The sequence below is a fragment of the Acomys russatus genome, chromosome 1, assembly GCF_903995435.1.
Source record: "Acomys russatus chromosome 1, mAcoRus1.1, whole genome shotgun sequence".
Taxonomy (NCBI): Eukaryota; Metazoa; Chordata; class Mammalia; order Rodentia; family Muridae; genus Acomys; species Acomys russatus.
The window spans coordinates 98161524-98186951 of record NC_067137.1 but is presented as its reverse complement, the minus strand read 5'-3'; the positions used below and the strand labels follow the sequence as shown (position 1 = coordinate 98186951).

The window sequence follows — 25428 nt, the reverse complement described above, 5'->3', positions numbered from 1 at the left end:
ACTCATCTCTTTGACCATGAGTCAATTCAAAGTAAAATCTCAATCTCTCTCCCTCTCCCTCCCACGCCCTCCTCTCTCTCTCTCTCTCTCTCTCTCTTTCTCTCTCTCTCTCTCTCTCTCTCTCGTGTTAGAGACCTATGTACAACTTATTAGCCTAGTTCTTATTCTTAAAAATATAAGAACCAAATTAATCTCACTCCCATAGAGCAACTCCAACTCTGAGCACAGACATCTTTTCTATCTCAGGATAGAGGAAGTTGGGTCTGTCTGCTAACTTTCTTAGTGTCTGGAATGGATGTCTTCATCTGCTCTAGAACTCAACTCTAAGAGTGTTCCAATGTGTCAATCAGTTAACATCTTAAAAGCTTGCAATTCCCAGTCATATTCATTTGTGGTGGTGATATGCTGATGATAAATAAAATATGTTGGGCATTTGTTATTGTCATTTATCTTTTTTGGTTGGCCCAATGCCCATATTCTTGTCAGAGAAAACAGGGGTAAATAAGAGCTTGGGGAATTATCTTACATGACCAAAAGCTCTATTGAAAATGACAGAAAACAGAGTCTCAGTTGGATTAGTCAAAGGATGGAATGAATGGAATGAATTTTCATGACTGGAAATTCAATGGCAGTCAAATGTAGAGAATAATTGAGCTAACACTTTACTTGTATAATAATGGGAGGAAAAAGAGAGGGAGTTGGAGTGATCAAGGACACTACAAGAAGACCTACAGATTAACTAACCTGGGCCCATGGGGGCTTACAGAGGTTGACCAACCAAAGAACATGCATAGGCTAGACCTAGACACCCTACATATATGTAGCAGATATACAGCATGATCAACATATAGGTCCCCTAACTATGGAAGTAGGGGCTGTCTCTGACTCTGCTGTCTGCCTTTGGATCCCTTTCCCCTAGCTGGGCTGCCTTGTCAGGCCTCAGTGGGAGAGGATACACTTAGTTTTGCTGTGACTTGAGATGCCAGGGTCGGTGGGTACTACCTGAGGGCCTCCTCTTCTCTGGGAAGAAGGAGAGGAGAAAGGGGGCAGGAGCCATTAGGTTGGACTGGGAGGAGATGAGATAGGAGGCTGGATACAGGCTATAATATAAGTAAGTAAATGAAAGAGAAAAAGGGAAATGTAACCAAGACCTGGCTCTACTTTATTCTCATCTTTCTGCTGTTTTTTCAACATTCTGCCTTCATATTTAGTCATTGTAAGTGGACCCCACTATTCAGCTAAATAGAATCCCAAATTCTGACCCAAACAACAGTTGGGTCAGACATTTGACTTCCTAAAACATATGAACCAATGTCCTGAACCTGTATGTCACTTTATCAAATTGAGTTAGGTTCTCATTTGTGGAGAAAACGACATGGTCATGGCACAGGCATACCTGAGTACACGGAAGATCACATACTCACTGGCAGAGCCAGGCATGGGAAGAGGGGCTGTGACTCACCAAATTATGAATGAAAAGCAACAAAATTCAGTAAATACTTATCAAAAAATGGAAGATAGATATCAAGCAACCCAAAAATATATCCCTGTTTCTCCAGCAAATCATCAACAATAAGGAACAATCTTATTTTAGTGGTTTGACTTTGGAGCTAGGCATGGTGGCTCATGCCTGTACCTCCCAGTACTCAAGAGGACAAAATGGGACAATTGCACCTAGTTAAGACACACTAGGCTACACAGTTCCTAGACAGTGTAGGCTATCATTTGACTTCTCAGATCAAAACAATCAAGGGCAGAGGGTGAGGGAGAGAGAGAGCCTGATTTTGGCAATAACTGAAGAGTCTCTTTCTCCTTGTCATAGTACTGTGATAGCAAAGATCTCTGAAGCAACAGGGCAGCCTGACATACTCCATTTAAAAAATATTCACCCTGGCTTGAGTGATCCTATCTGCTCCCTCTTGAAACATGCCTCATACATGTCACAAATCTCCAGAAGATATAAGTCTTGTCCCCTCGTTTTCTATGCCACTGTTAGTTGGCTTGGCAGTGATGCTATTACAATTTTAAAGATTAAGACAAGGCTGTCACAGATCAAGAAAATCTACCACTTTTAAATTTAAGATTAGAGCTGGTCCTAGCAGCTAGCTTCCTAGTCAATAGTTCTTTTCTCTAAACTATTTTAAACTATAGGATCAGCAAGGGAAAATAAGTGGTTCTTTGTTTTTTTAATTGATAAACAAAAAGCATATAAATAATAGCTATATCAGTATTTTTATAGTGTTTTATGTTTTATTAAGTACTTCCAGGACTTAATACAGTATAGAAGCAGCATGGTCAACATAGCAAGTTCCAAGATTGCCAGAGCTTCATAATATGGAGACCCTGTCTCAAAAACCAACCATTCCCTCAAAAAATTTTTTTCTTGTGCTCCCTACATTAAAATGCTTACCATAATGTATGGGTTGTTAGAAATGGGCAAGCTGAGGTCTGGGGCAGTCAAGTGACTTGCTGCATGGCCGGCAAACCATGAGGGATGAATTGGACAGAATACAACCCTGGACTCAAGTTCCTTCTGCATCCCTCATCCTGACTGGGAAATATTCCCTTGGCCTTTGCTGACACTGAGTTCTTAACACTAGAGAAAAGAAGAGGTACAGACCTGCACCTGACTCCAAGTCACCTATGTACAAATGGATACCTGTCCCCACCGAACAGATTAGGAAGGATACCAACACAGGGTCATGTAAAGCAGTCAATTAAAGGAAAGGGAGAGGAGAGGAGTGGGGAAAGGAGAGCGAGTAGAAAGTGATGGGGCAATGTAAAAGCAAAATCAAAAGAGAAATCAAGGTAGAACACGAGAGGCCTAGCAGCAGAAGAGAGTGAGAAGAATAACATAAAACGAGCATATTTTTAAGGCAACAACAAACACATTATCACAATGCCCGCAGGTGCTAGCAATTCAAATAAGCATATAGCAATTAACAGAATTAACACAGCCTTAAATAGCTTGGCTCACCAGATGTGGACTCCTATCAGGGTTCTATAAAATGTAAAGTTATTACGGATTAAACCATTAATCATCTGTTCAGAGACTATCTCTGGCTGCAAAGCCCCATTCTGCTTTAAATGGCTAATAACCACAAGGGGGTGGGAATGTAACACACACAGTGGTGTTCCCCTCAATCCTTTTTCCTTTGAATATATGTTCCATCCACCCAATTTCCCTGGTTTTCCTTCCTTCCTATTAGAGATGTCATGAGCAAAGATGGTGAGAAAGGCTGGTCTGCTGTAGAGGTCTCAGGCAGCATGTGGATTTCCCCATGGGCAAAGAGAGACTCTAACACACTGGGTGCAAGAAGTACCAGATGGAGAAGAAAGGAGAACAATGCAGAAAGAATCTAATTGAACAGCGCAGAAGGTCCAGCACATAGGAGGGCATTGTGATGGGCTTCAGCAAGCTCCCTGCTTCCAAAGGAGTCACTGTGCAACTTGGTATTGGCATAGATTGCACATTACTACTTGTACCCCATCCAACAACCACAGCTTAGCTATGTCAAAGACAGAAGAAGGAGAAAATGTATGTCCTGACAGAAGGGCAGTTAGAGACCGAAAGACAAGTCAAGGGGAAATGCTTTTCTGTGGAAACATTTCAGGATAGCATTCTCTCTGTCCAGTGCTAAGTCTGATGGATTTCTCTTTCTAATCCTACTTTTCAACTTCCTGGAAAGAAAATAAAGGACCCTGGGCAGGTGTAGATACTAGATGGACAAAGTTTGGTCAAAGACTTAGCACCTGGTGAATAGCATGCCAACATGACAATGTTGTTCAGTACGTAAGATCCTTCAGTGTTTCATGTTAAGACATAATAAAGGCCAAGGGTGCAGCATGGGGTAGATGATGTGGGCTCTAGCTAATAGTGTGGCCAAACCTCCAAAACTCTGGTCTGATAATTTGTTCTCTGGTATTCACAAACCGTTTATAACACCTCACTGTTTATTAGATGGCTTCCGCCTGCTTGCTTTTGCTCATGTTGTCTCATTACCCTCACGTTTCTTTCCTGTTTTCTCTGTTCACCTTAAAGTCTCAGCTTGGGCACTGTGTCCCCCAAGACATCTGCCTTGAACTACAGGATAATAGTAACTCTTCCTCAACAGCCTCATTACAACCATGAATGTCTTATTTGGTGTATTAACTACCTTTCAGGAAAACTGTGAATGTATATCTGTCTCTTCCTACTAAGTCTGAGGTCCTCTAAAGCAAGAACTTTATCTGCCCCGTGCATATCTCCTGCCTGTCTTTGGCATGCTGTATGTTCTCGGTACTTACTATTACCTATGGGTTCCTTGCTTATAGTTCACCAAATAAGCAATGACAGCTTTTTAAATTAAATTGAAAATATCATAGAATGTATTTTGATCATACTCCTCCACTCTTCTGCAACATATATATCCCAACTTCATGTCCTCTGTTTATTACAGTAAGTCCAGTTTGAGATCCCAAACACTAATAACTGTGAGGCCATTCAGGAGCCATGCCCTTAAAGAAAATTGACTTTGCCTCTCCCAGAAGCCATGAACTATCACTACCATCTTGGGGTGGGGACTCATAAGACCCTGCTTATACCACCCTACCCTGTTCACAGGCCACAATATGGAATTCTAACCCCAGCATCATGGTATTTAGTGACAAGCGCTTTCATGTAATTAGGTCTTGATTGGGTTTATAAAAGAGATTTTAGGAGATTATTTGATCACTTTTCCACCAAGGGAGAAGGCAATAAGTAGATGACACTGCAAACAGGAAGATGCCCTCACTAGGATCTGACTGTGACAGCATTCCAGTCTCTAACTGTCAGCCTACAGATCTGGCAGAAGCACATTTCCGTTGGGGAAAAAAAAAAAAAAAAAAAAAAAAAGCCAACCTGTCAATTGCTACAGCAATAGAACTAAGACAATGTTGACTTGAACTTTACCAGATCTTAGAGCTCCAAGCAGCTAATTCCTTTATTCATTTATTCTAGATATGCTTAGCAGATGAAATTTTTTAGAAGCACAGACTGTGTATTAAGAAAAAATAGGATTCCTAGGGATATGGGTATAGGTGAATTGGTAGAGAGCTTGCTAGCATACACAAATACACAAGCTGTATTCCTAGCACCTCAGGCACAAGCTGTGAAGGCATGCATCTGTAACCCCAGCACCTAGGAGACAGAGGCAGGAGAACCAGAAGAAAGCCCTCTGAAATCGGTATAATGAGTTTCAGGTCAGCCTGAGCTACATGAGACCTAGAAGAAAGAAAGGGAGGGAGGGAGGAAGGGGAGGAAAAGAGAAAATGCTCATGACTGAACACAATTTTTAATACCAGTTGCTGGGAAATGCTAATTATGTCTTCTCATATTTTAGCTAAGGGAGATTGACAGCATGAAGTAAATAACTGAAGACAAAAATAAGGGGGAAGACTGGGGATGGGTGGCTGGATTCCCCTTTTCACAAATATGACAGACTTTTAATAGAAAAAAAGCCTCCAAATAATAGGTTTTCCCTGATAAAGACTTGCTAATATAGGAGACACAGAGATCCACAGGAACAGATGCGCATTCACTTGGAAGCAGGTTCACAACTGCTTTAGAAGTAGTCATACATAATTCTTATTAGATTTCTAAGATATTGTATAGTGATGCTTGGCCTGTGCTTCTCATTTCACTTGTCTTTCGTATTATTTTATTGATGTGCATGAGTATTTTGCCTGTATGCCTATCTGTGCATTGCATGCATGCTTGGGGCTCACTGAAGCCAGACAATCCCCTAGTCCTGGAATTATAAATGGTTATAAGCCACCATGTTTGGCACTAAAAAATCAAACTCCGTTCCTCTGGAAGAGCATCCAGGGCTCTTAACTGGTAAGTCATTTCTCTAGCCCCAGGATCTGCCAACTTTCAATTTGGTTAGACTTTTCATTACACTGTGATACCTCCTCAGACTCTTTTTCCTCTGTTCATCCTTCTTAGCTTTGTTGTGACCTTTTATTTGATATTAGCTAACCATGGCTACCTGAGGGATCTTGAAATATTCAATTATTGCCATGGCAAAATATTGTTTATAAATCCAAGTGATCAGCCATGCCTTAAATCATTTATATTAGAAAACTACCCATTTTGAAATGTGTTACTCACTCAAAAAAAATAGTGTGTTGAGAGCCCCACAAAGCTAAGGACAACTTTACAGCATGGGTATCTGTTACAAACAAAAATTAAACAGATACACTAAAAGAGGACAATATAAAAATGATCACGATGCCAACTTGGTAATATTAAATGGACTAAGTGGAATGTGGTGTGCAGAGAAACATAAGTTTAGTGGCAACTTGGGAGTGCTTTCACAGAGAGGTCAAGTTAGGAGGTGAGTCCACAGGTAAAATCCAGCCACATTAGCTCAATAGCAGAGTCAGAACTCAGCTTTCAGGAGTGACTTAAGTAGAGTCGTTCCCCCCCCACCCACCCAATAAAACCTGTTTGTGTAACAAGCAAACGAGTGTCCATGATCCCATCATCCCTTCACCATGACCCAAATTTGATTTTTAAAAAATGGCATTTAAAAGGATTTAGCTTGGGACAATTTAGAGCCACAAATGGCAAGAGATGGTCCAAAAAGAAGAAAGAGACACGAGAAGGGAAGGAGGCATTGTATTGTAAGGGGAGAGACAGTTGTAAGGTTAAATGATCAGAGAGGGCTCATCTTCCAGCAAGCTAAAGGCCAGCAGGGCAGGCAGCACCTCCCGTTTACTAAGTTGTCAAAAACAAGAGATTTTCCAGACTTCCGAAAGACAAGTAAATGCAGTGATTAAATAGTAAAAGAAACCTACATCAGGATGTCATTTAAACTCAAGGTTGAATATGTGTTCAAGCCCTTATGAAAGTCAGAAGAGCTCTCAGGCTCTTAGGGGGAAAAAAAACCCACAGGCTACATAGAGCAGGTGGGGCCTAGCACAGTCCTGTTTTACAGACCATTTCAGTCTGTGTTTTTGTCACTCCTTTCTAACAATCTAGACTTAAAGACAAGTTTATATTGCTTGCTAAAACAGAAAATTTCACCACTAACTGCAGTTACTTCAAATATTGACCCTTTTCCCCCAAAATATGATAAAATTTTCTGCATACAAGTGTGTGTGTATCCATGTTCCTGTGTGTATACAGATGTCATTCTTAATTGCCTCACTTTGTGTGTGTGTGTGTGTGTGTGTGTGTGTGTGTGTGTGTGTGTGTGTGTGTGTGTATGCTGGAAGTTGATTTGGGCAGCTTTGCTCAGTCACTGTCTACATTAATTTTAAAGAGAGGGTTTCTCACTGAACCTACAGTTCACAGTATTATCTTTATTCTCTGGCCAGCAAGTTTTTTGTTTTGTTTTGTTTTTTAATTTTTTTAATTAATTTATTCTTGTTACATCTCAATGGTTATCCCATCCCTTGTATCCTCCCATTCTTCCCTCCCTCCCATTTTCCCATTATTCCCCTCCCCTATGACTGTTCCTGGGGGGGGGGCAAGTTTTGAGAATCCTTCTCTCTTTGCCTCCCCAGCACTGGAGTTAAAGATTTAAGTTGCGACCCTAGGTTTTCATCTTTCCTGTGAACCTTTATGGGGTCAAAGTAGATCCTCATGCTAGCTCCACAACATTGTGAGCTACTTAACAACATTTGACAGACTTCTGGAGAGTTTCCTGTGTTTTACCTAGTCTCTATAACTCCCTCCCCCTCTGCGTGTGTATGTGTATGTATATATTTATGTTGTATGTACATGTTTTTAACCTAAATTCTTCATAGATAAAGTTATCGTAGGCATTTTGTAAATGCTCCAAAGTGTTGAGAAGCTAACATTCCTTATTAATAGATGTTTTTAAAATGTTGTAGTTGGGAAACCGTTCCTTTGTCTCAAAATATATAATTTACAGATGATCTAGAGTAACTGTGTATGGGGAAAATGTGACCCCTTAAGTGCCCAACAGGAAACTCCATGTTCAGGGCTGCTGCCCCACAGGAAGGTGGGGACTGTGCCATGCTAAGCAGTTCTTTGTGCATCCCTGAGGCAGTTCCTGGTGGTGGAGATATAATCACTTTCTGGTGAGAGTACAGTTCAAACCAGTGTGAATTTAGTAGGGTTTTAGAGCCTTTCGGGGTTCATCAGACACTGAGTAGTGTGTGCCCTTATTCTAGTCAAATAGTGGTAATTCTCAGGAAACAAGTGTTCTGCCCTACCATAGTTGCAAAGCCTGCAAAGCTGGGGTGATAGCCATCAGAAAGAGGAAAGTGCTCTTTGGATTCTCCTTTCCATTTGTCCTTCGGACTAAGAATAATATAAACCCATGGCTGGAATCTTCCCTCCTTTGTCATGTCTTTCATTTCCACCTTTTGCTCCTGACTTGCACATGGTAACTGCAACCAAGGCTTGGCTCAAATGTCTCTCCTTATCTAAAACTGACCGCCACCTAAAATGGACCCCTTTCCTCTGTTCAATCAGTGTGCTTCATCCGTATCACTTATAAAGAGCCACCGAAGTTAAAAAACAGCCCAGTTAAAGGTATACCATGGCTGCTGGCTTGATAAACCAGTCCATTTAATAAATCTTTACTGTGCAGCTACTGCATGCCAGTTATAGCAGAGGGGATTCGTGTTCATCCTCCAGTGCCACCGAGGAATCCATATACAATGCCATCTACTGTATGTCTGCTGTTCAATAAACTCCAAATAACTATAATAAGAATAAACTATATGCCCCAGGAAGAGGATCACAAGGTGTCACAAGAGATTTTTATCTACAAGAAGGAGCACTACTAGCTTCTCAAGGAATTCCCCTAAGGAAATGGTATGGATATCTCAAGCAATCGAGCTTAGTTTAGTTTCAAGAAATCGTACAGTGTGCTGCTTCCGTGACACAGTGGGCTGAAAGAACTCTAACAAATCAAGTCTGATTCTTTTTGCCTCAACAATTGACCTTAGAGGTTGAACTTACACTTGACTGAAACTCCTCTGCTCTGAGACAGAGGTCTCAACACATCAGCTCCCGGGGTAATAAATGAGTAATGGCAAAACCCTGCTGCCTCCTCACAGCTGCTGTGACTAGCTTTCAGGGAAGGGAAACAAAGAGAGAAAAACAAGCCCTTTTTCTGAGCATGAATGTTGCATGCTGAAAATTTTTGCCTTGATCTTCACAAATGAGGGAGGGGAAGTCTTGGGACTGTCACATTTAATAAAGATAAAATAATACATGTGCTGTGTTTTAGACAAGGCATAAAAACGGTGCAGCTTCTAATTACAGCTTCCCTACATGCTGCCTGAAAAGCACAAAATCAACTTTCATATGTGTCTAGTTCCTTGTGACTTCATCCACCGTGTATGTTTGGTTTACACTGCACTGCTGAGCAATAAGAGTCTTCATTAGTTAGCTAGTCAGCGGAAGAAATACAATGCTTGAGCAGCACCCCCTAAACCACCCAACAATCTCAACCTTGGACCAAAGGGTGACTTTTATTTTAAAGTTCAAAGTCTTGTCTCCTGCAACAGTTCATCTCACTCAAAATTTAGCGGCCACACGTGGTCATTGGTCTTTTGTTCTTTTTTTAAGTGGTCATGCCACCCACCCATTCCATGGAAGCGTATAGACCTTACCTCTTTGAGGCAGCCCATGAAGTTGTTGCTCACAGGTGAGCCTGGCAAGTCTGCGGTGCTTGGACTTCCACCAACATAGAAGAAGTCATCTGAACCAAGCATGGTGTAGTCCTCTTGAGTGTAGCCCGTTGTGGTAAGGATGCCATCCACAGAGATTGTCACCTGGTAGTGGGACATAGGGACAAAAAGAAAATCCCAGCAATGACCTTATGATCCTATTAAAACTCAATGGCTTCCCCTACTTGTGGTTTCACCTCCAATAAGATTTTGGGTGAGGTATTCTTTCTAATTTGGCTAGACTTTGGTATGTGTAGCCAAGTTCCATTTTCTGGTCTGCCTTCCTATGTCCCAAGTGTACAGCCTTCCCTGGTGGTTAACGGGACAGTGTGTTAGAATGTCTAAGCTGAGTACCTCACTCCACCCACTACATACTCCACTGAGTCAGGCTAGAAAATGGAACCTCCTTCAGACGATATCACTTGTCTCAGATCACTGCTAAAAATGATTGGTAATTTTTCTGATGATTGTTGTTTATGGCAGTAATGAAAAACATCAAAGGAGACATTCGACAATGGTGCATGTTAGGGGTTGGTCTTTGGTTGTTAGTGGTTTTTCCCCCTTTTTTCTTTTCTTTTTTTATTTGTTTCTCTTACGGTTCACACCACACTAACAAACATGCATTCAGGATAGTGAAGGAGAAGGTTCTCTGTTCTAATGTGTCCAGAATGATACATGCTATGGACTCTTCCAGGGTACCAGCCCCTGCCCTCCCTTAGCTACCACCAACAGCAACAAAAAATGACCCAAACTCAAAAAGCAACTTTAACAAAAAGAAATGAATGATGATGCAATGATAACCAAAATAAATAGTAATAATAATGCCAGTGGGGGTGTTAGCACCCATACATCCATCATCCACGAGCAGAGGGCAGAGAGAAAAGATGGAGCATCAGAGCGTGCACACCCCACACACTGGCACACCCATGCAGAGATTATCTGGGGCCAAGAGAAAAGAGGCAGGTGGAAGAAAATAGTTTTGTGGGAAAGGATAAAATAGCAGAATCAAGATCCACACGACACATGCATGCTTTGAGCAAACTGAAGGAAAACAAAATGGAAATGGGAGGAAATAAAATACTCAAATCTAAAGGGTAACACATCCCCTGACTGCCACCTCCTTCACTGGGAAAAGAAAAAAGAAAAAAGAAAAAAAAAGAAAAGAAAAAGTCCAAACCCAACCCCCAAATATATGAGGAATGAGAGGAGGATGGAGATGGGGGTGGTGGGAGAGAAGTGAGTGGAACTGAGCTGATGGTTGGTTGCCTTTTGTTAGTAACATAGAGGTCAGTGGGGGACAGATTCTGATGGGTGTTCCACAAGACAGGACCATGCCATGCAGTATGTATGGAGAACAGAACTGGTGGCACTCCCTTTGGCCACAGTGGGGAATAAGGTCAAAGAAGAGAGAGGAAGTTATAGGAAGCAGCATCTTTTCCTCCCCAAGATCACCTGTGGCAGCCACAGCTTCAGAAAGGGGCAGAAAGAGGGACTGAGGAGCTGGGAGGAGACAGAGAAAACAGGAAGAGAAAGAGGGGAGGAAGACACAGCAGAAGGAAGCCCTCACTAGAAATCTCTGTTGTCCCTAGACAATAATTTGGAGGTTGCAAAATAAGTAAATAAAAATATAAATAATAGAAGAGACCTTCTTAAAAAAATAACTTTTAGGGGGAAAAAACAAGCAAACAAAAGAAAACTGGAGAAAAGAAACTGTCCCCACCAAACTTGAATAAATGCTATTTTTCAAGACAGTTACGTTTCCTTCTATTTTTCTTTTTAAAGAAAAAGATTTGCATTTAATTTAACAACAAAGAAATTGAAAAGGAAGAGGTAATAAGTCTAAAGAGGACAAAAGAGGGGTTGGGAGGAAAGGGGGAGCAACACACGGCAAACCCAAAAAAAGACAATAAGAATGATATCTACCAGACAATGTAGTTTGTTTACCATAGCGTGTCCGATGCCTGAGTGCTTTGCGGAGAAGGGGGAAGAAAGGAAATTAAAAATTGTGAACAGAACGATTGTTAATTAAAAAAAAAAAAAAACTAAAAACAAAGATGAGTCGTTAGGGTGTTAGTACATTAGTCGGTTAGTAAAATGACACATTGCATGAGTGATCTTGTGTTAGTTTTTCAAAAAAAAGGCGCCCAACACAGAAAGAGAGTGGGGAAAAGACAATGAGACCAGGACTCTATGGAAACTCTTCCTGGGGACTAAGCCACCAGTCATGGCGACTGCCCATTCCTTCCAGATACCACTCAGATCAATACCTCACCACTTAGAATTAGTATCATACTTACATCGCAGGGCTCTTCTGAATGAATGCTGGCTGGAATCCCACCCCACCCTCTAACAAATACATACACATGTCCCTGTACTGAAAGAAAAGAACCCCTCCACCCAAATGTAGACAAACTTCATACTAATGGTATGTTGGTACTTGTTTTCACACCTGAATCTAACTACATGGAGCCTCACATAGCAAGGCTGGATTATACAACATATTTTAGGTCTCCACACACTAATCTGTGACTCCATTGATTTCTGTGGATTTGTGAGCCAGAGGGAATGTTCTCATATTTCTTTTATTTACACTTTATAATGTCTGTGTTATAAGATGTATGAGGAGACATCAAAAAGTTATTATTTATAACTCAATAAAGTTATTAATTTTTTTTTTACTCACCAGAATGGGTGGGAGGGCATCCCCCTACTCTATTCCTCTAGAACATTGCATTCTATGCTTTTAAACTATTTTATGAAGGGAAAGCAGGAAGAATGGCAGATCAAACATGACTAGAAAAGCCCTCACTACAATTAATCTCCGTGCTGTTGATTTTTCAAATTCTAAATTGTCAACACCTTTTGACCTGGGAGGCTGGAAGACCTGCCACCTGTTTTCTGCACATGCTTTACCAAAGTGGTACCCAGAGGCAAACCAAGTGATGCAGTAGTGTTGACCTTGGTGGCTAGCAAGAAAAAGGGCAATCTTTTCCTCTGTGCATAGCAGGTGCGGTGAATGCACATGTGTGCGAGCACACACACACAGACACAGGCACAGACACAGAGTCTTTGTTCTAATCCCAACTATAATGTAAAATGAATACAGGTAGCCCATATTTCAAACTTCTCAATCTGAAGTCCCAGAAAAGTATCTGGGCTTGGCTTTGAGTTGAATTAAGGACAGAGTCACATACTGGTGGGCACGGGGGTTGGAGGAGAACACTTGTTCTGCCCTATTTGATAAGGGATATTCTTATAAAATCCCAGGCCATTTTTTCTCAGATAAATCTTTCCCACCAAAAACATTAGATTTAAAAAAAAAAAAAAAAAAAAAGAAAGGAAGATGGGTTGCCATCAGCTTGGTATCAAATATTTATGAAGCTATTTACAGTTTATTTGAAATACAAAGAGGCTTCCCATTTTTTCTAATGTATTCTAGGCAGCTGAAAAAGGATGATATAAATATTTTAATGGGTAAAATAATAATCTTAGATTATACAATATTAAATGGATTTTATTTGTAAAAATCACACACACTCCAAATTTAGATTTCAATGAGTTCAAGTGATATAGGTATGTCTTTATTTTACATGAGATTGGGGTTCTTTCTGCTAAGAAATGCTCCAAATCCAAAGAACTCAACAGCTTTGATTAGAATCAGAAACTGCATTTTCCTGCATCCTTGGCAGCAGGCAGAAGCAGTCACCTCAGGGACTAGGTGCTCAGCTGTAAATCACTCACACATCACAGTGAATCCAGCACCCAGACCATGGATGAGCTCATAACCCTTCCGGAACAGAAGGCACTTTGCATATTTAGCTACCACACATGGCTGGGGAATGTTGTAATCAGGGTTTGCAAACGCAAGCTGTGATGGAGGAAGGTTACATGACTTGTCCAAGGGCACAGAGAAAAGGTGGACCTTCGAATTTGGAATATATTAGAATCTCTACAGGGTGATTTTTTTTTTCTCACAATGCTCCTGACCAATACATCACAACAATATCTGAATAACAATTTCGCTTATCTGCTCTAGTTTAAAGGGCTTAACTGGGGCCTGATACTCTTGGAAAAGTGTTTTTTAGTAGGAACAAAAGTGAGAGTTTTTGAGCAACTTAGAGTCATTCCTGAATAAGTAGGAAGTGTGTGAGATGGGAGCAAGAGAAGCCAACCGATGAGACCTGTGACCTGATAATGCTACCCAGAAGATAAAATGCCCCCTCAGATGACTAAGGCTTCAAAGGTATCATTTTGGACATGACAATCAAAACTAGAAAAAAAGGTCAAAATTCACCTTTTGGTCTAGAGGTCACGACCCAGATACATTAAATCTATGTCTGCAAATGGAAAGTTGATTCAGGAATCTCTGATTGTTAAGAAGTTCCTCTGTACAGTGATGGAAGGAGGTGATGAACAAAAGCACTTACTTATTAGAGTCATTTGACCTTGAAGATAAATCATAAAACAGTGGCTCACAAAGTTTGAATTCGTATGTGTTAAGAATGCTGGGGAGCCTAAATCTTGTGTTCTTTGGCAACTTCACTATAAACAGAATGGGATCTTCCAACCAGTTGGCTTCCTTGATCCAGTTAAGTGTATAGATGAGTGTTTTGACTCTAATGTGTTCCAGTGTGTGCCAGCCTTTGCAACTTGTTTAGCATTTCTTAGGAATCACACTTTTATCAAACAGAAAACACACGCAAACACCTGTCACGTCTTATGCTTTCAAGACGACACTAAATCAATCATATTGCCGGAGAAATTTGATAAGCACTTTCTGAAAATTTGCATACTGTTTTCTGGTTAATAAAGGATGAACGCTGCCCAACTGGGTTGCGTGACCCAAATTTACAAGTAGAGAAAAATACCAACTGAAAATAGAAACATGAAACAGGCAATCTCAGCACAGACCTTGGCTTTGGTGGGAAATGCTTTTCTTTTGCTGATGTGTACTGATAAGGTTTGATTATTATCATTATTAGTAGTGAAATGAAAAACAGCTTTGCTTGGCTCAGACTTTCTGGATGTTGTGTCACCTGGCGGAGTTGCCTGTTTAGAATCCATAAGCGATGGGAGTTCTCAAGCACACACAGCATCAGGAAAGCTGCTCCAAAGTTGACATTTTTATTTGGGTGCTTCCACTTGCCAGGCCTCCCAGGCAACTGAAGAGTCTCGGAGGTAGAGACAGGGCAGTGAGGTAGACCACAGCATCAGGGAACAGAGAAACATGAATTCAGAAAGATCCTGGCTAATTAATTACAAGGCTAGAGGTTCACATAACAGTGGGAGAAGAAGAAAAAAAAAACATAAACAAAGGTGGGAGGAATGGTAAATTAATAGAAGAGGGGACAAAAAAAAAAAAAGAAAGATTTTTTTTTCTGGAGGGAATTAAAATTATGACATCATGGCAATGGTTAACTTAATTAAAAAGGAAAATATATACTCGAGGAATGAGGACAATCCATCAAGCTGTGGAAACAAAATTCTGTCCCTAATTGAATTTAACAACAATACGATAAGATTCGAAAGTAATTAAGAAAATGATAAAAGGAAAGCAGAATAAAAAGGATGGAAGTACTTATCATTTTTATTATCTATACAGCTGATTCTTTTTCTTAAATAACAAGTACAAATGGGGAATTGAAGTATGAGGAGAAAAAGTTTAATCATTTTTCCTTGTGAAATTGCAAAGGCTTGGAGAAAGTTATGCTTTGACAAATCTACACCCAGATCCTTAGCCTTTGCCACCTCACCAGTCACCTGCCTCACAACGCCTGTCTAAGATGTGCCTCCCCGGCTCGCTGTTCCCCGGCCATTACCTGCCGAAGATTGCGTGTCACTTTGACATCATGCCAGGCGTTGTCGTTGAATTTCCCATTCACTGGCTCCACAATGGCCTCGAAGGCCCCGGACCCCAGGTTAATGACCAAGGAGACCGCACCATCCTTCAGAGCCAGGTTAACATAGTCGGCCGACTTGCCCGTGTGTAGGATGAGCCCATTGCGTTGCCAGGTTTTAAAAGAAAGGGTGATCTCGTCGCTGCTGCTCTGGATGGGATTCTGAGACAGGTCATAGCACAGGTACTCTGAGCCTCGGAAAGTGGCCACGTTCTCCTCCCGAGCTGTAGAAAAAGAAAAGGACAATGTGGTCATGCTTGGTCAGCCAAGAATCTATTCTAGGCAGCACCTACTTAGCTCCTTGGGCCTACACAACAGTAGAAAACAAACCAGTTCTAAGGAGTGGACTGCCTTCATTTTCAATATTCTGGAAGAAACACCTGAGGCGAGAATTCACTCAAAATGGTCGAGAGAGGCTCCTATTGCCTTTGCATCAGGGATGGTATTTAAATACTTACAAAAGATCTGGGTCAGAATAGATAATTAACTGTTCCGTTTAACAAAGGACTCCTTAGCTCTTGGCACCTTTTATTAAACAATAACTTAAAATCAATTACCTTAAAATATTAGCTTCCATCTAACTAAAAGATTTGGTTTCCACCAGAAACCTAGCTAGCTGTTTGTTTTTTGGTTTTTGGGTTTTTGGTTTTTTGTTTTTTTTTGTTTTTTTTTTTTTCAGGTAAAATCAGAAGCCCCACAAAACATGGCTGGGTTATTAAGTAGCAGATTGGACTAGAGGAGGTGACAAGTCAGGTGAGGAAAATGGCACAGGATGGAACATGGTAAAGTGTTGATTTGAAAGTACCACAACCCTTAGACTCAAGCAAAAAGGCCTTGTGCTCAGGGCAGGTGAGAGGTTTCATCTCAATGCCTCTTCCTGATTGGAACTCAACCTTTATACAACCATATACCACCCCCCAACTGGAGAACAAGGCTAAGGCAGAATTACAGTGCAATCTATATACCCCTCCAAGACCACATTTCAGGCTTTGACACCCTTGAAAGTCTCTATTCAAAACCTATTTGAGTAGGCATCTTCTCTGGAACCACTGTTTTCTGAAAGTAAAACATGGTGCTGGTGTCTATCTATGTTGATTGGGGTATCCACATGCATTAGTCCTAGATGCTTTGTAATATAAGACAGAGATGAGTGTAGGAAGAGAAGTAGGGATGGTCATGGGCTGAGAACCAGATAGGTGGCTATTCTCCCTGTGACACTATTTCCCAAGAAGTCAAAAAAAAAAAAAAAAAAAAAAAAAATTTAAGCTTAAGCTTGGACTTCTAGGTAAATACCAAAGTTTTTTCAGCCAAAGAAAATAAGATAAAGCTAATTTGGTCAATTCATAGGTGATTTGATTCACAATTTTGGCACATAGTCCATGAACATCCATGTGTCTTCCTGGTAGGCAAACTCAGGATATATTATTTCATATCAGACTCAGTCAACTGCTATTTAAAAGCACTTGAGTAATAAAAGAAAATTGCCAATAAGATATACCTAGATGTGTAGTTTCCCTTTAAAGATTGAGGCTACAAACTGAGGTTGGGAGAATTCTGTTTTCCCTTAGCTAAACTACATGTAAACCTTATGAGCCAAAAGCAAATTCACCCCAGCTCAGATCCCTATACAAATAACTTAAGCAAAACAAAAGACATATTTTCTAATAGCATGGTAATAAAATGAAGTGGAACAGTCACTCTTGCTATGTTGAGAGACAAAAACTACCACAAATAAATTAATCACAATATCACAGTACTGTGTAATCAGGAATTAAAACTATAAATGCTTGAGGGTTAAATAAGAGATGAAGTTTCTTCTGCATGTTGCATAGGGGTCCAATAGTGTGTCTACATGCATATTTCTGTACACTTGCAATCATAAGCAAAGGTACCTGCTTACCTATAGATAACTAAAGTATAGCAAACATATGTATGTATAGATGTCCATCCATATATATGTATATTATAATATATGTTTCACATACATATATATATTTATGAAATTAGCAAACAAGTAATACTTAGCACACACATGCCTGATGTATTTTCTCAAAAGTAGCCTTAAAAAGTCAGGAAGCAGAAACTTAACTCTGCCTGTTTGTTTTAAATATACTCAATCTAATTTCTATTTCCCTATCTACTATCATGATCTCTCCTCTCACTTGTGAAGAAACATATTTGCTAAGATGCCACTAGATAACAGACCCAGAAATGACTCTGATCTACAGCAGATGACAGTCAGATGCAGGTGTCACAACTCAGCTCCTTCTCTGGAGAAAAGGACATGCCCACAACTGCTATGTGATCCTTGGTACTACATGTGGCCAATTAATGGGCATCTTCTGTGAAAGTCTAAGTTATGCACTGTGCCCACTAAACTAGGATGGATGAGAAGGAGAAGAATGCAGAGCTTACAATAATCATAGAGGATCCTTCAAAGGGAAAAGCCTTGACATGAGCCAGAAAGGTACCAGGATGTTATTTAATGTGCCATACTTTGCCTAATATTTTTAATATAACTAGAGGAAGGAATCTGACAAAATAATAAAATTTCAAGTTATAAGGTATTGTAGGAATTGTCTGATTTAATGGTTTTATTTTATTAATAAAAAATATTGATGCCTTGGATGTCACAGTGTGTAACAAACAAGACTTGAAGGACTTCTGGACTTTACCTGTCCTTGTGACTATCACTCAGAATATGCTACATGCTTCCAACTGACTTCTCTAAGGCTCCGAGTGATTCCATGGAGCTGTGGACTTGTAAACCAAACTGACACTAGGTAAAGTGAGCCACAAACTGACCCCTCTCCCCTGAGATTAACAACATGTGCTTACCAAAAGGAATGTTTCCTTTTCCTGTGTGAATTCTGAGTATATTTAAAATAAGATGTTTTTTTCTTAATATATAAGGCCATAAAAGGAAAATCAAATGGAGGTATTACCACAGAAAAGAATACCACAATAAATAAACAACATATAAAACCATTGTGAGAAGGAAAATGTCTATGCAAATCACATGTTTGTTTATGATAATATCCAGAAGAAATTTTATGTAGCCATGTGTATGTGTCTTCCATTACAAATATCTAATGGAGACTATTTTTTACACATACATATTTTTATTGTAATTTAGTCACATTTCATATCAATTACAATCCCCTTGCTCTTCTCTTATCTTCTTGTTTCCACTCTCCCTCCCTTTTCCATCCTATTCCCCTCCCCTAGACCTCTGACAAGATGGGGTCCTCCTCCCCGACCATCTGACAACAGCCTATCAGGTCTCATCTGGATAGCTTGCATCCCCTTCCTCTGTGTTCCCACAGGGCCTCTCAGCCAAGAGGCAGTGATGAAATTGTAGGCACCAGAGTTCATGTCAGAGGCAGTCCCCTGCTCTCCCCTCCCCTTCTCCATGTGGAGAATGAACTGTCCATTGGCTACATCTGAACAAGGGATCTAAGGTCTCTGCTTGCAATGCCATTGGTTGGTGCATCAGTTTGTGCAGGCCGCCATGGGTCCAGATAGTCTCCTTGGGGAGCTCCTGACAGCCTACCCCAACACACACACCCATCCTTCCTTCCCTCAACTCTTCCATACAACTTGCAGCTCTTAACCAAGAGTCTGGCTTTGAGACTCAGTATCTGTTCAGATCCCCCACTTTTGGGGGGGGGGGAGTCTCTCAGCGTTCACAGTCTTCCTGATCTCTCCACTTACTGACACATTTGTTCAGTTTACCTCGTCCCTGGGCCAGAGTCGGCATCAAGAATGTCACCAACCCAACTGCCCAGATAGCTCATCCCATCAGATATGCCCTAAAAACAATAGACAGCTGAAAGGTCTTCTCGGAATCCTATTCTAAATCAGCACACTTCTTTCAATTTTAATTCTCAGGATTTGTTCTTCCTGAGTTTTGAGTGGAAGGACCTGACAACACATACTCCAATCCCTCAGAGAAAATAAACGCTAAGAAGGAGACAGAGATGGACTTTCAGAAAATTATCCTGTTGCACACCATTAGAGTGGAGATTTTTTTTTCTCCCAAAACCCCGACCAATCTTAATTTGTTCCAGTAGCTGAGACTCAGGCACACTCTTATCACCTTGAAAACCATACGAGGCTGACAGTCAACATAACCAAAAGGGCAGAACCAGATAGGGACAAAATATGCTTCTGAGTTGATTCAATTCTCCAAAGCCTCCATTGGGGGGAAAAAAGGCACCTGTGCCCCAAATTCATTTTCTATACATTATGTTTATAATGAGAAGGGGGTTGAAAAGACAATGTAGCTACCTTGTATGTATTCAGGCTAAACAGGTGGAGAAAATGAATGAGTAGGGTACCCAACACTGCATACAGCAGCTCAAAATACAGCTATGGCTTGGCAAGAGAGAAGGCACTAACACAGCTAATGGGCTGTTGAGAGCCATGTAAATGATATCACGCCAAAGTTTACTATCTGTTGTGTAAGTCTTAAAATAAAAATGTTATTGTCACTGTGTGAAAAGCAGAGCTCAACTCCTTATGACAGTGAAACTTTTAGCCATTATTTGTAAGTGTCCGATTGATTAAACAGTAGATGGAAGCAAGATATGTATAGCTGGAGGTTTTAAATCACTTCATGTAAGGTACATGAGGTACTGATCTTTCAAATAGCTTGCTGAAATATACATAGCATTAACAGGCATTTATTCAATTCTGTTCTCCACAATTCCAAAATAGAAAGCATCCAACTAGTGATTCATAGAATAATAACTCTCAGAGAAATTCCAAAGTAATTTAAAATATGAGGTGAAATGTTTTCTTACTGTGAAGTACAAGACATGTGGCTTTGTGGCTCGGTGGCTTACAACCTCAATTATGTCTGTAGACCAAGATACAAACACACACATGCACACAAACACATACACACATGCATACATGCACATACACTGTGTGTGTATAGATCAATAGATGAGAGAGAGAGAGAGAGAGAGAGAGAGAGAGAGAGTCATTGGGAATTGCTAAGCAATTATGTGTTAGGTGTTTGGTTTAGTTTTGACACATAGGCTCATGATAGCCTCCAACTCACAACGTAATCGAAAATAGAAGGACCTTCTAATCCTGCTACCTCTATATCCACAATACTAGGATTACAAGACATGCCTGTCAAGCTTGGCCTATTGCATATTTTACTGATAGGAATAAAAGAAGCTCAGTTTTTAACCACGAAAAGACTGTACAATTTTACAAAACACATTTGAACTCCTTTCCCAGGGATTCCAGATTGGCTCAGTCTATTAGCCTATATAACTCATGGAATAAAGTTTACATTTTACTGGGAGAAAAATAGAGGAAAGCACAATTTCCTTAGCAGAAACCTCTAAGGAGAATGGCATGGTGTTGTTGAGGGAGCACTCAGATGAGAAGCAAGTCAGGGCTGGGTAAAGAGGGACTTGGGGCCTTTTGGAAGCCGACACAGCTTTCTATACATGGCACATATTTCCAAGTGTTTTCTTAACTGTTATGCCTATTCTCTCAGCAGCCATGAGACCATTTTGGTGTGTGGTAAAGTAGAGACACTGTGAGAGGGTAAGGCTGTGGGGAATTTGGATGGATTACCCAAGACGGTAGGAAGTGGTACTTCCGAGTCCCATAGTACTGGGATTGATTCTCAGTTCACTGCTTTTACAATTCTACCAAGACCTCAGAGTGCTTCAAATTCTCAGGACAAGCACAGAACTTACCTGCCAAGGGAGGTACTACAGCTGAGTGAAGTTCAATCTGTCAAAGGATGCTATCAGTAATAGTGACAGGTGAAGGACCACCCAGGCAGGAGGAATCCAAACAGGGAAGATGCTGAAGTTTCCTCTATATTCTCCGGTGGGGAAAAAAGTCAGACACTTGAAAGAGCTTATTAAAATGCAGCCCCCCTCTGGAGTGGCTAAAACCAGTGGCCCTGAGCTGAACACCTGCTGTGCTCCAGACAGCTAGTGGAGCCAGCCCTCCTCATAATGAGCCTCAGAGATGAAACTGTGCACATCATGCCATCCTTTGTCCTTCAAATTGGCCTCATACAGCCTTGCAGTACTTCAGTCTGCACTGATGCAAAGATAACCCTGGCTGCCCATCCTGGCTTGGCCCACCCAGGACTAATGAGGCACAAAAACACATGGGCTGTTGCTGCCCTCCCTGCTAGACAAAGGGCTGGCCTGGGGCCTCAGACTGGTCTGTAGTCTCATTTTGCCCAGCTTCACAAACAGCAGAGGCCATGTGAGGTTTTCCTCCCAGTGTCCACGAGAGGAAGCAATGGCTTCCCTGGTTGTGTATCCGCAGATCACTTGGCTTCTCTGGCCACTGCTCCTCAAGGCAAAACAGCCTTGATAAAGGCGAATGATGCAAGGAGTCCAAGGCAGGGGAAACAGAGCTGCAGGGAGAGAACAGTTGACATATCTACAAGAATTCTGCCTGTTCCTGCGGGGAGAAGAGATGGCGTGGACGGAGCAGGGCTTCACATCTATTCAATCCTGAAAGGTGCCCTGGGCTGAAACAGTCAAAGCAGCCAGAGCACAAGTGTGATCAGGCTGTGGGCGATTCTGTTCCCTTTCCATGCGACATGTTAAAGAACTAACGTAAGAACCAGAACACCTCATTCTAAGGGCCTTTCAGACATGACAGCCAATGCTTTGCTCAAATTGTCTGTTAGGCTCTGAAGAAACCGTATTTGCAAAATAAAGAGAGAGTAGAGAGAGTAAAATTCCTTGCTAGACTGATGTCTCCTGGCTATCACCTAACAGCACATACCACTCAAATTTGAGAAAGAACAGATCCTCGTGTCGGTCAGAAGACAAAAGACTCACAGGACTGCACTTTTGGTTGAGCCTGAAGGTTGAGTCTGGTCACAGTCTCCTTGCAACGTATTTTAAGGCCAAGGAAAGCATAAAAACAGACCCAACTATCCCCACTCCCACTCCCATACCCCCACAATGGAATCCTTCGCCTGCTACATCACATCACACACATGCTTTTAGAGCAGAGGGTACCAGCACACAGTATTTGTGTCACTATAAGCAAGGCACACTACACAGGAAATCTGGCTTCCTCAGGCCATTTCCGACCGCTATCCCTAGACTGTTCATTGGGAAGATGCAGTAGAGAAATAAATGGACTTTTGCACACTGCCTGGGTCAGTCGCCAGACTGCAGAGGCTTCTTGAAAGTGAAGAGAAAGAAAACAGTAAATCAAGTTGTCACCTAGAAAATAAACAGCCAGCATTCTGTTGAGGAAAGCTCCCCCAGTCCATGAAAGAATGGCCTGAAAAGCCACGCTTCAGTGAAGTCACTAGAAAGTTAATGGCATCCTGCAGCCTGCATTGCTCTCAACTGCATTACAATACTTTCAAATTTTTGTTCATCTCTGTAAGGAAGGAAGGGTCGCAGGTGTGCCCTGTGCTGGTGATGTACCAAGTGCCAAATGCATACAAGTCCCAGGAGAGAGAAATAATTAGGTACCTTTTACAAAAGATGAAACGGCCTAAAGCTAAATTGTTTCAGATGTCCGTTGAGTGCCAGGGACTTATTTGCTCCCACTAATGGGATACCTCATATAGTTGCACTATTAATTGGAGGCATGGGCTATAATGATAAAGACTTTGATTTGAAAGACTTGCATCTGACAATCGGCTTCTCCGTTTGCTGAAATCTACAGGAAGTCAGCTTTTCCTTGCATCTTCTAACTATTTGTTAATCTTTCTAAAGTATATCATTCATACAGCTGATATGAGATATGTGTTCTAGGTGGAGTTTCATGTCCCCCACGCCACTGGCCTTTGTTTTGAATGCTTGTTCTCCAGGTGATAGTGCTATTTGGGGTGGAGACTGTGGCACCCTTAGGAGGAGGCAGCTTGGCTGGCTGAAGTAGGTTCCTGGCAGCAGCTCTTTGAAGGCTGTACCCAGATTCCTGGTCTGCCAAGAGGTGAGCAGCCTTGGTCACACATCCCAGCTGCCCTGAATTGTGCCATCCTACCATGCCTTTCCCACTGTGACGGATGGAGATCCTTACAAACGTGAGATAAAATATGCATGTTATCCCTTAAATCATTTGTGTCAAATATTTCAGTCACAACCACACAAAAATAACTAATACAGCATGAAGACCACCAAGTCCTTGGCTCAGCTCCCAGCCTTAGAAATATTAGCTCTCACAGCTGTGGAGAATGGGAGCGCACCCACATAATCACAATTCAACGTGATGAGCATCTCGTAGCTGATACAGACACATAGGAGAAAGTATCACAGATCATAAGTCCATTCTGGAGATTACATTTTAGCTGTTAAGGGTTCACTTATAAGGAGATCAATGAAATGGTAATCACAAGAAGCAACATGTTTGTGAGTGTGGTCATCAGGAAAGCATAGGTGCGCAGGAGGGTGATGAGCAGCTCAGCAGCTGCTTCAGTGGGTATCGGTGCATGGTTTATGACACAGTAAAGGCCACAGTCCCCTACAACTGGGGATGTGAAACCAGCAGAGAAAATATTTCACTTCTAAGCTCCTATTGTGATAATATTCTGTTACCAATGACATAGAGCTAGGAAGAAGTTGAACAAAGTTAAGGGTTCTGAGATGGCTCAATTGATACAGGGCTAGCCCTACAGGCATAAGGACCAAGCTCTATCCTTCGGAGTACATATGAAAAAGTCAGGTGTACTGTTAGGCACCTGTCACCCCAGCACTGGGGTGTCAGAGGCAGGAAGATCCTGGGTTATCGGGCCATAGTGTAGATAAATAAACGACCTCCAGGCTCAGTGACACATCCTGTCTCAAAACTAAATGGATCACAGTTGAGAAATATTCACTGTTGACCTCTGACTTCCATAGACGCATACCCACACCAACACATGCACCAACATGCACAGGGAAGAGAGAGGGCAGAGGACAGAGGACAGACTAGAACAATAGCCCATACATGGGCCCTGGTTTGTACCAAAATTAGATGTACATTCAGGAAGAAGCATACAGTCTTGAAAGGTTCACAGAAAAAAATTTAAATGTGTGCATACTTAGCAACAAACAAACAAAAAACAAAAAAAATTTTAAGCTACATGGACTTAAAAAAATTTTTTTTTCATCAAATTTCTCTTTAGTCTATGATGAAAACAACTGAAGAACTGTTCATGACAAACTGCCACAGTGTAGCAGAAACCTTAGAAGATGTTTGGCTGCATCCTCTCTCACTAAGTCTATAATTAAACTATCTCATCAGCAAACCTCTCCACTATGAATATTGTGGTGGTTTGAATAAAATGTCTCCCACAGGCCCATAGATGGTGGCATGATTAGGAGGCACGACATTGTTAGGGTGGTGTGTGGAGGAATGCTTTGGGGTTTCAGAAGCTCAAGTCAGGCCCAGTGGCTCACTGTCTCTCCCTGCTCTCTCTATGGATCCAGATGTGGAGCTCTCAGCTCCCCCAGCACCATGTCTGCCTGTGCACTGCCATGCTTCCCAGCATGATACAATGAACCAAGCCCCTGAACTGTAAGCCAGCCCCAATTACACGTTTTCCTTTGTAAGAGTTGCAATGGTCACAGTGTCTCTTCGTGACAATAGAAAATGAGTTGTTGTGAGAAATTAAGACATTTTAGAAGTTGAGGAATGCACATCATGGGAAAACAAAGTAGGATGGAAGACTTATTGAGTGACGACTGAGAAAGCACCAAGCACAAAGTATACTTATAGCCAGCTCAGTATTTCCTTCATGAAGCCTAGATCATGTAGAGAGTAATGAATGCCAATTATAGGCAGGTATAAATAATGTAGCTTCTATACATAGTTGTTGCTGACCATTATGTTCTTTCTAGTAATAAGAACAGAAAACGTG

At 41.3% G+C, this 25428-nt stretch overlaps 1 protein-coding gene across 32 annotated transcripts in view; it reads right to left on the bottom strand.

Moving 5' to 3' along the window:
* Positions 1 to 25428, bottom strand: part of Nrxn3 (neurexin 3) — a 1522640-nt gene that overhangs the window by 1107472 nt on the left and 389740 nt on the right. For 16 of the 32 annotated variants that reach the window (XM_051149743.1, XM_051149800.1, XM_051149769.1 and 13 more), the window contains 3 exons: positions 15495 to 15796; positions 11620 to 11643; positions 9619 to 9780 (listed from right to left, as the gene is read on the bottom strand). In XM_051149743.1, coding sequence (XP_051005700.1) covers positions 9619 to 9780; positions 11620 to 11643; positions 15495 to 15796 — 488 coding nt within the window. The remainder of the gene's footprint in view (positions 1 to 9618; positions 9781 to 11619; positions 11644 to 15494; positions 15797 to 25428) is intronic. The other 16 variants (XM_051150001.1, XM_051149754.1, XM_051150010.1 and 13 more) reach the window with 1 other exon arrangement.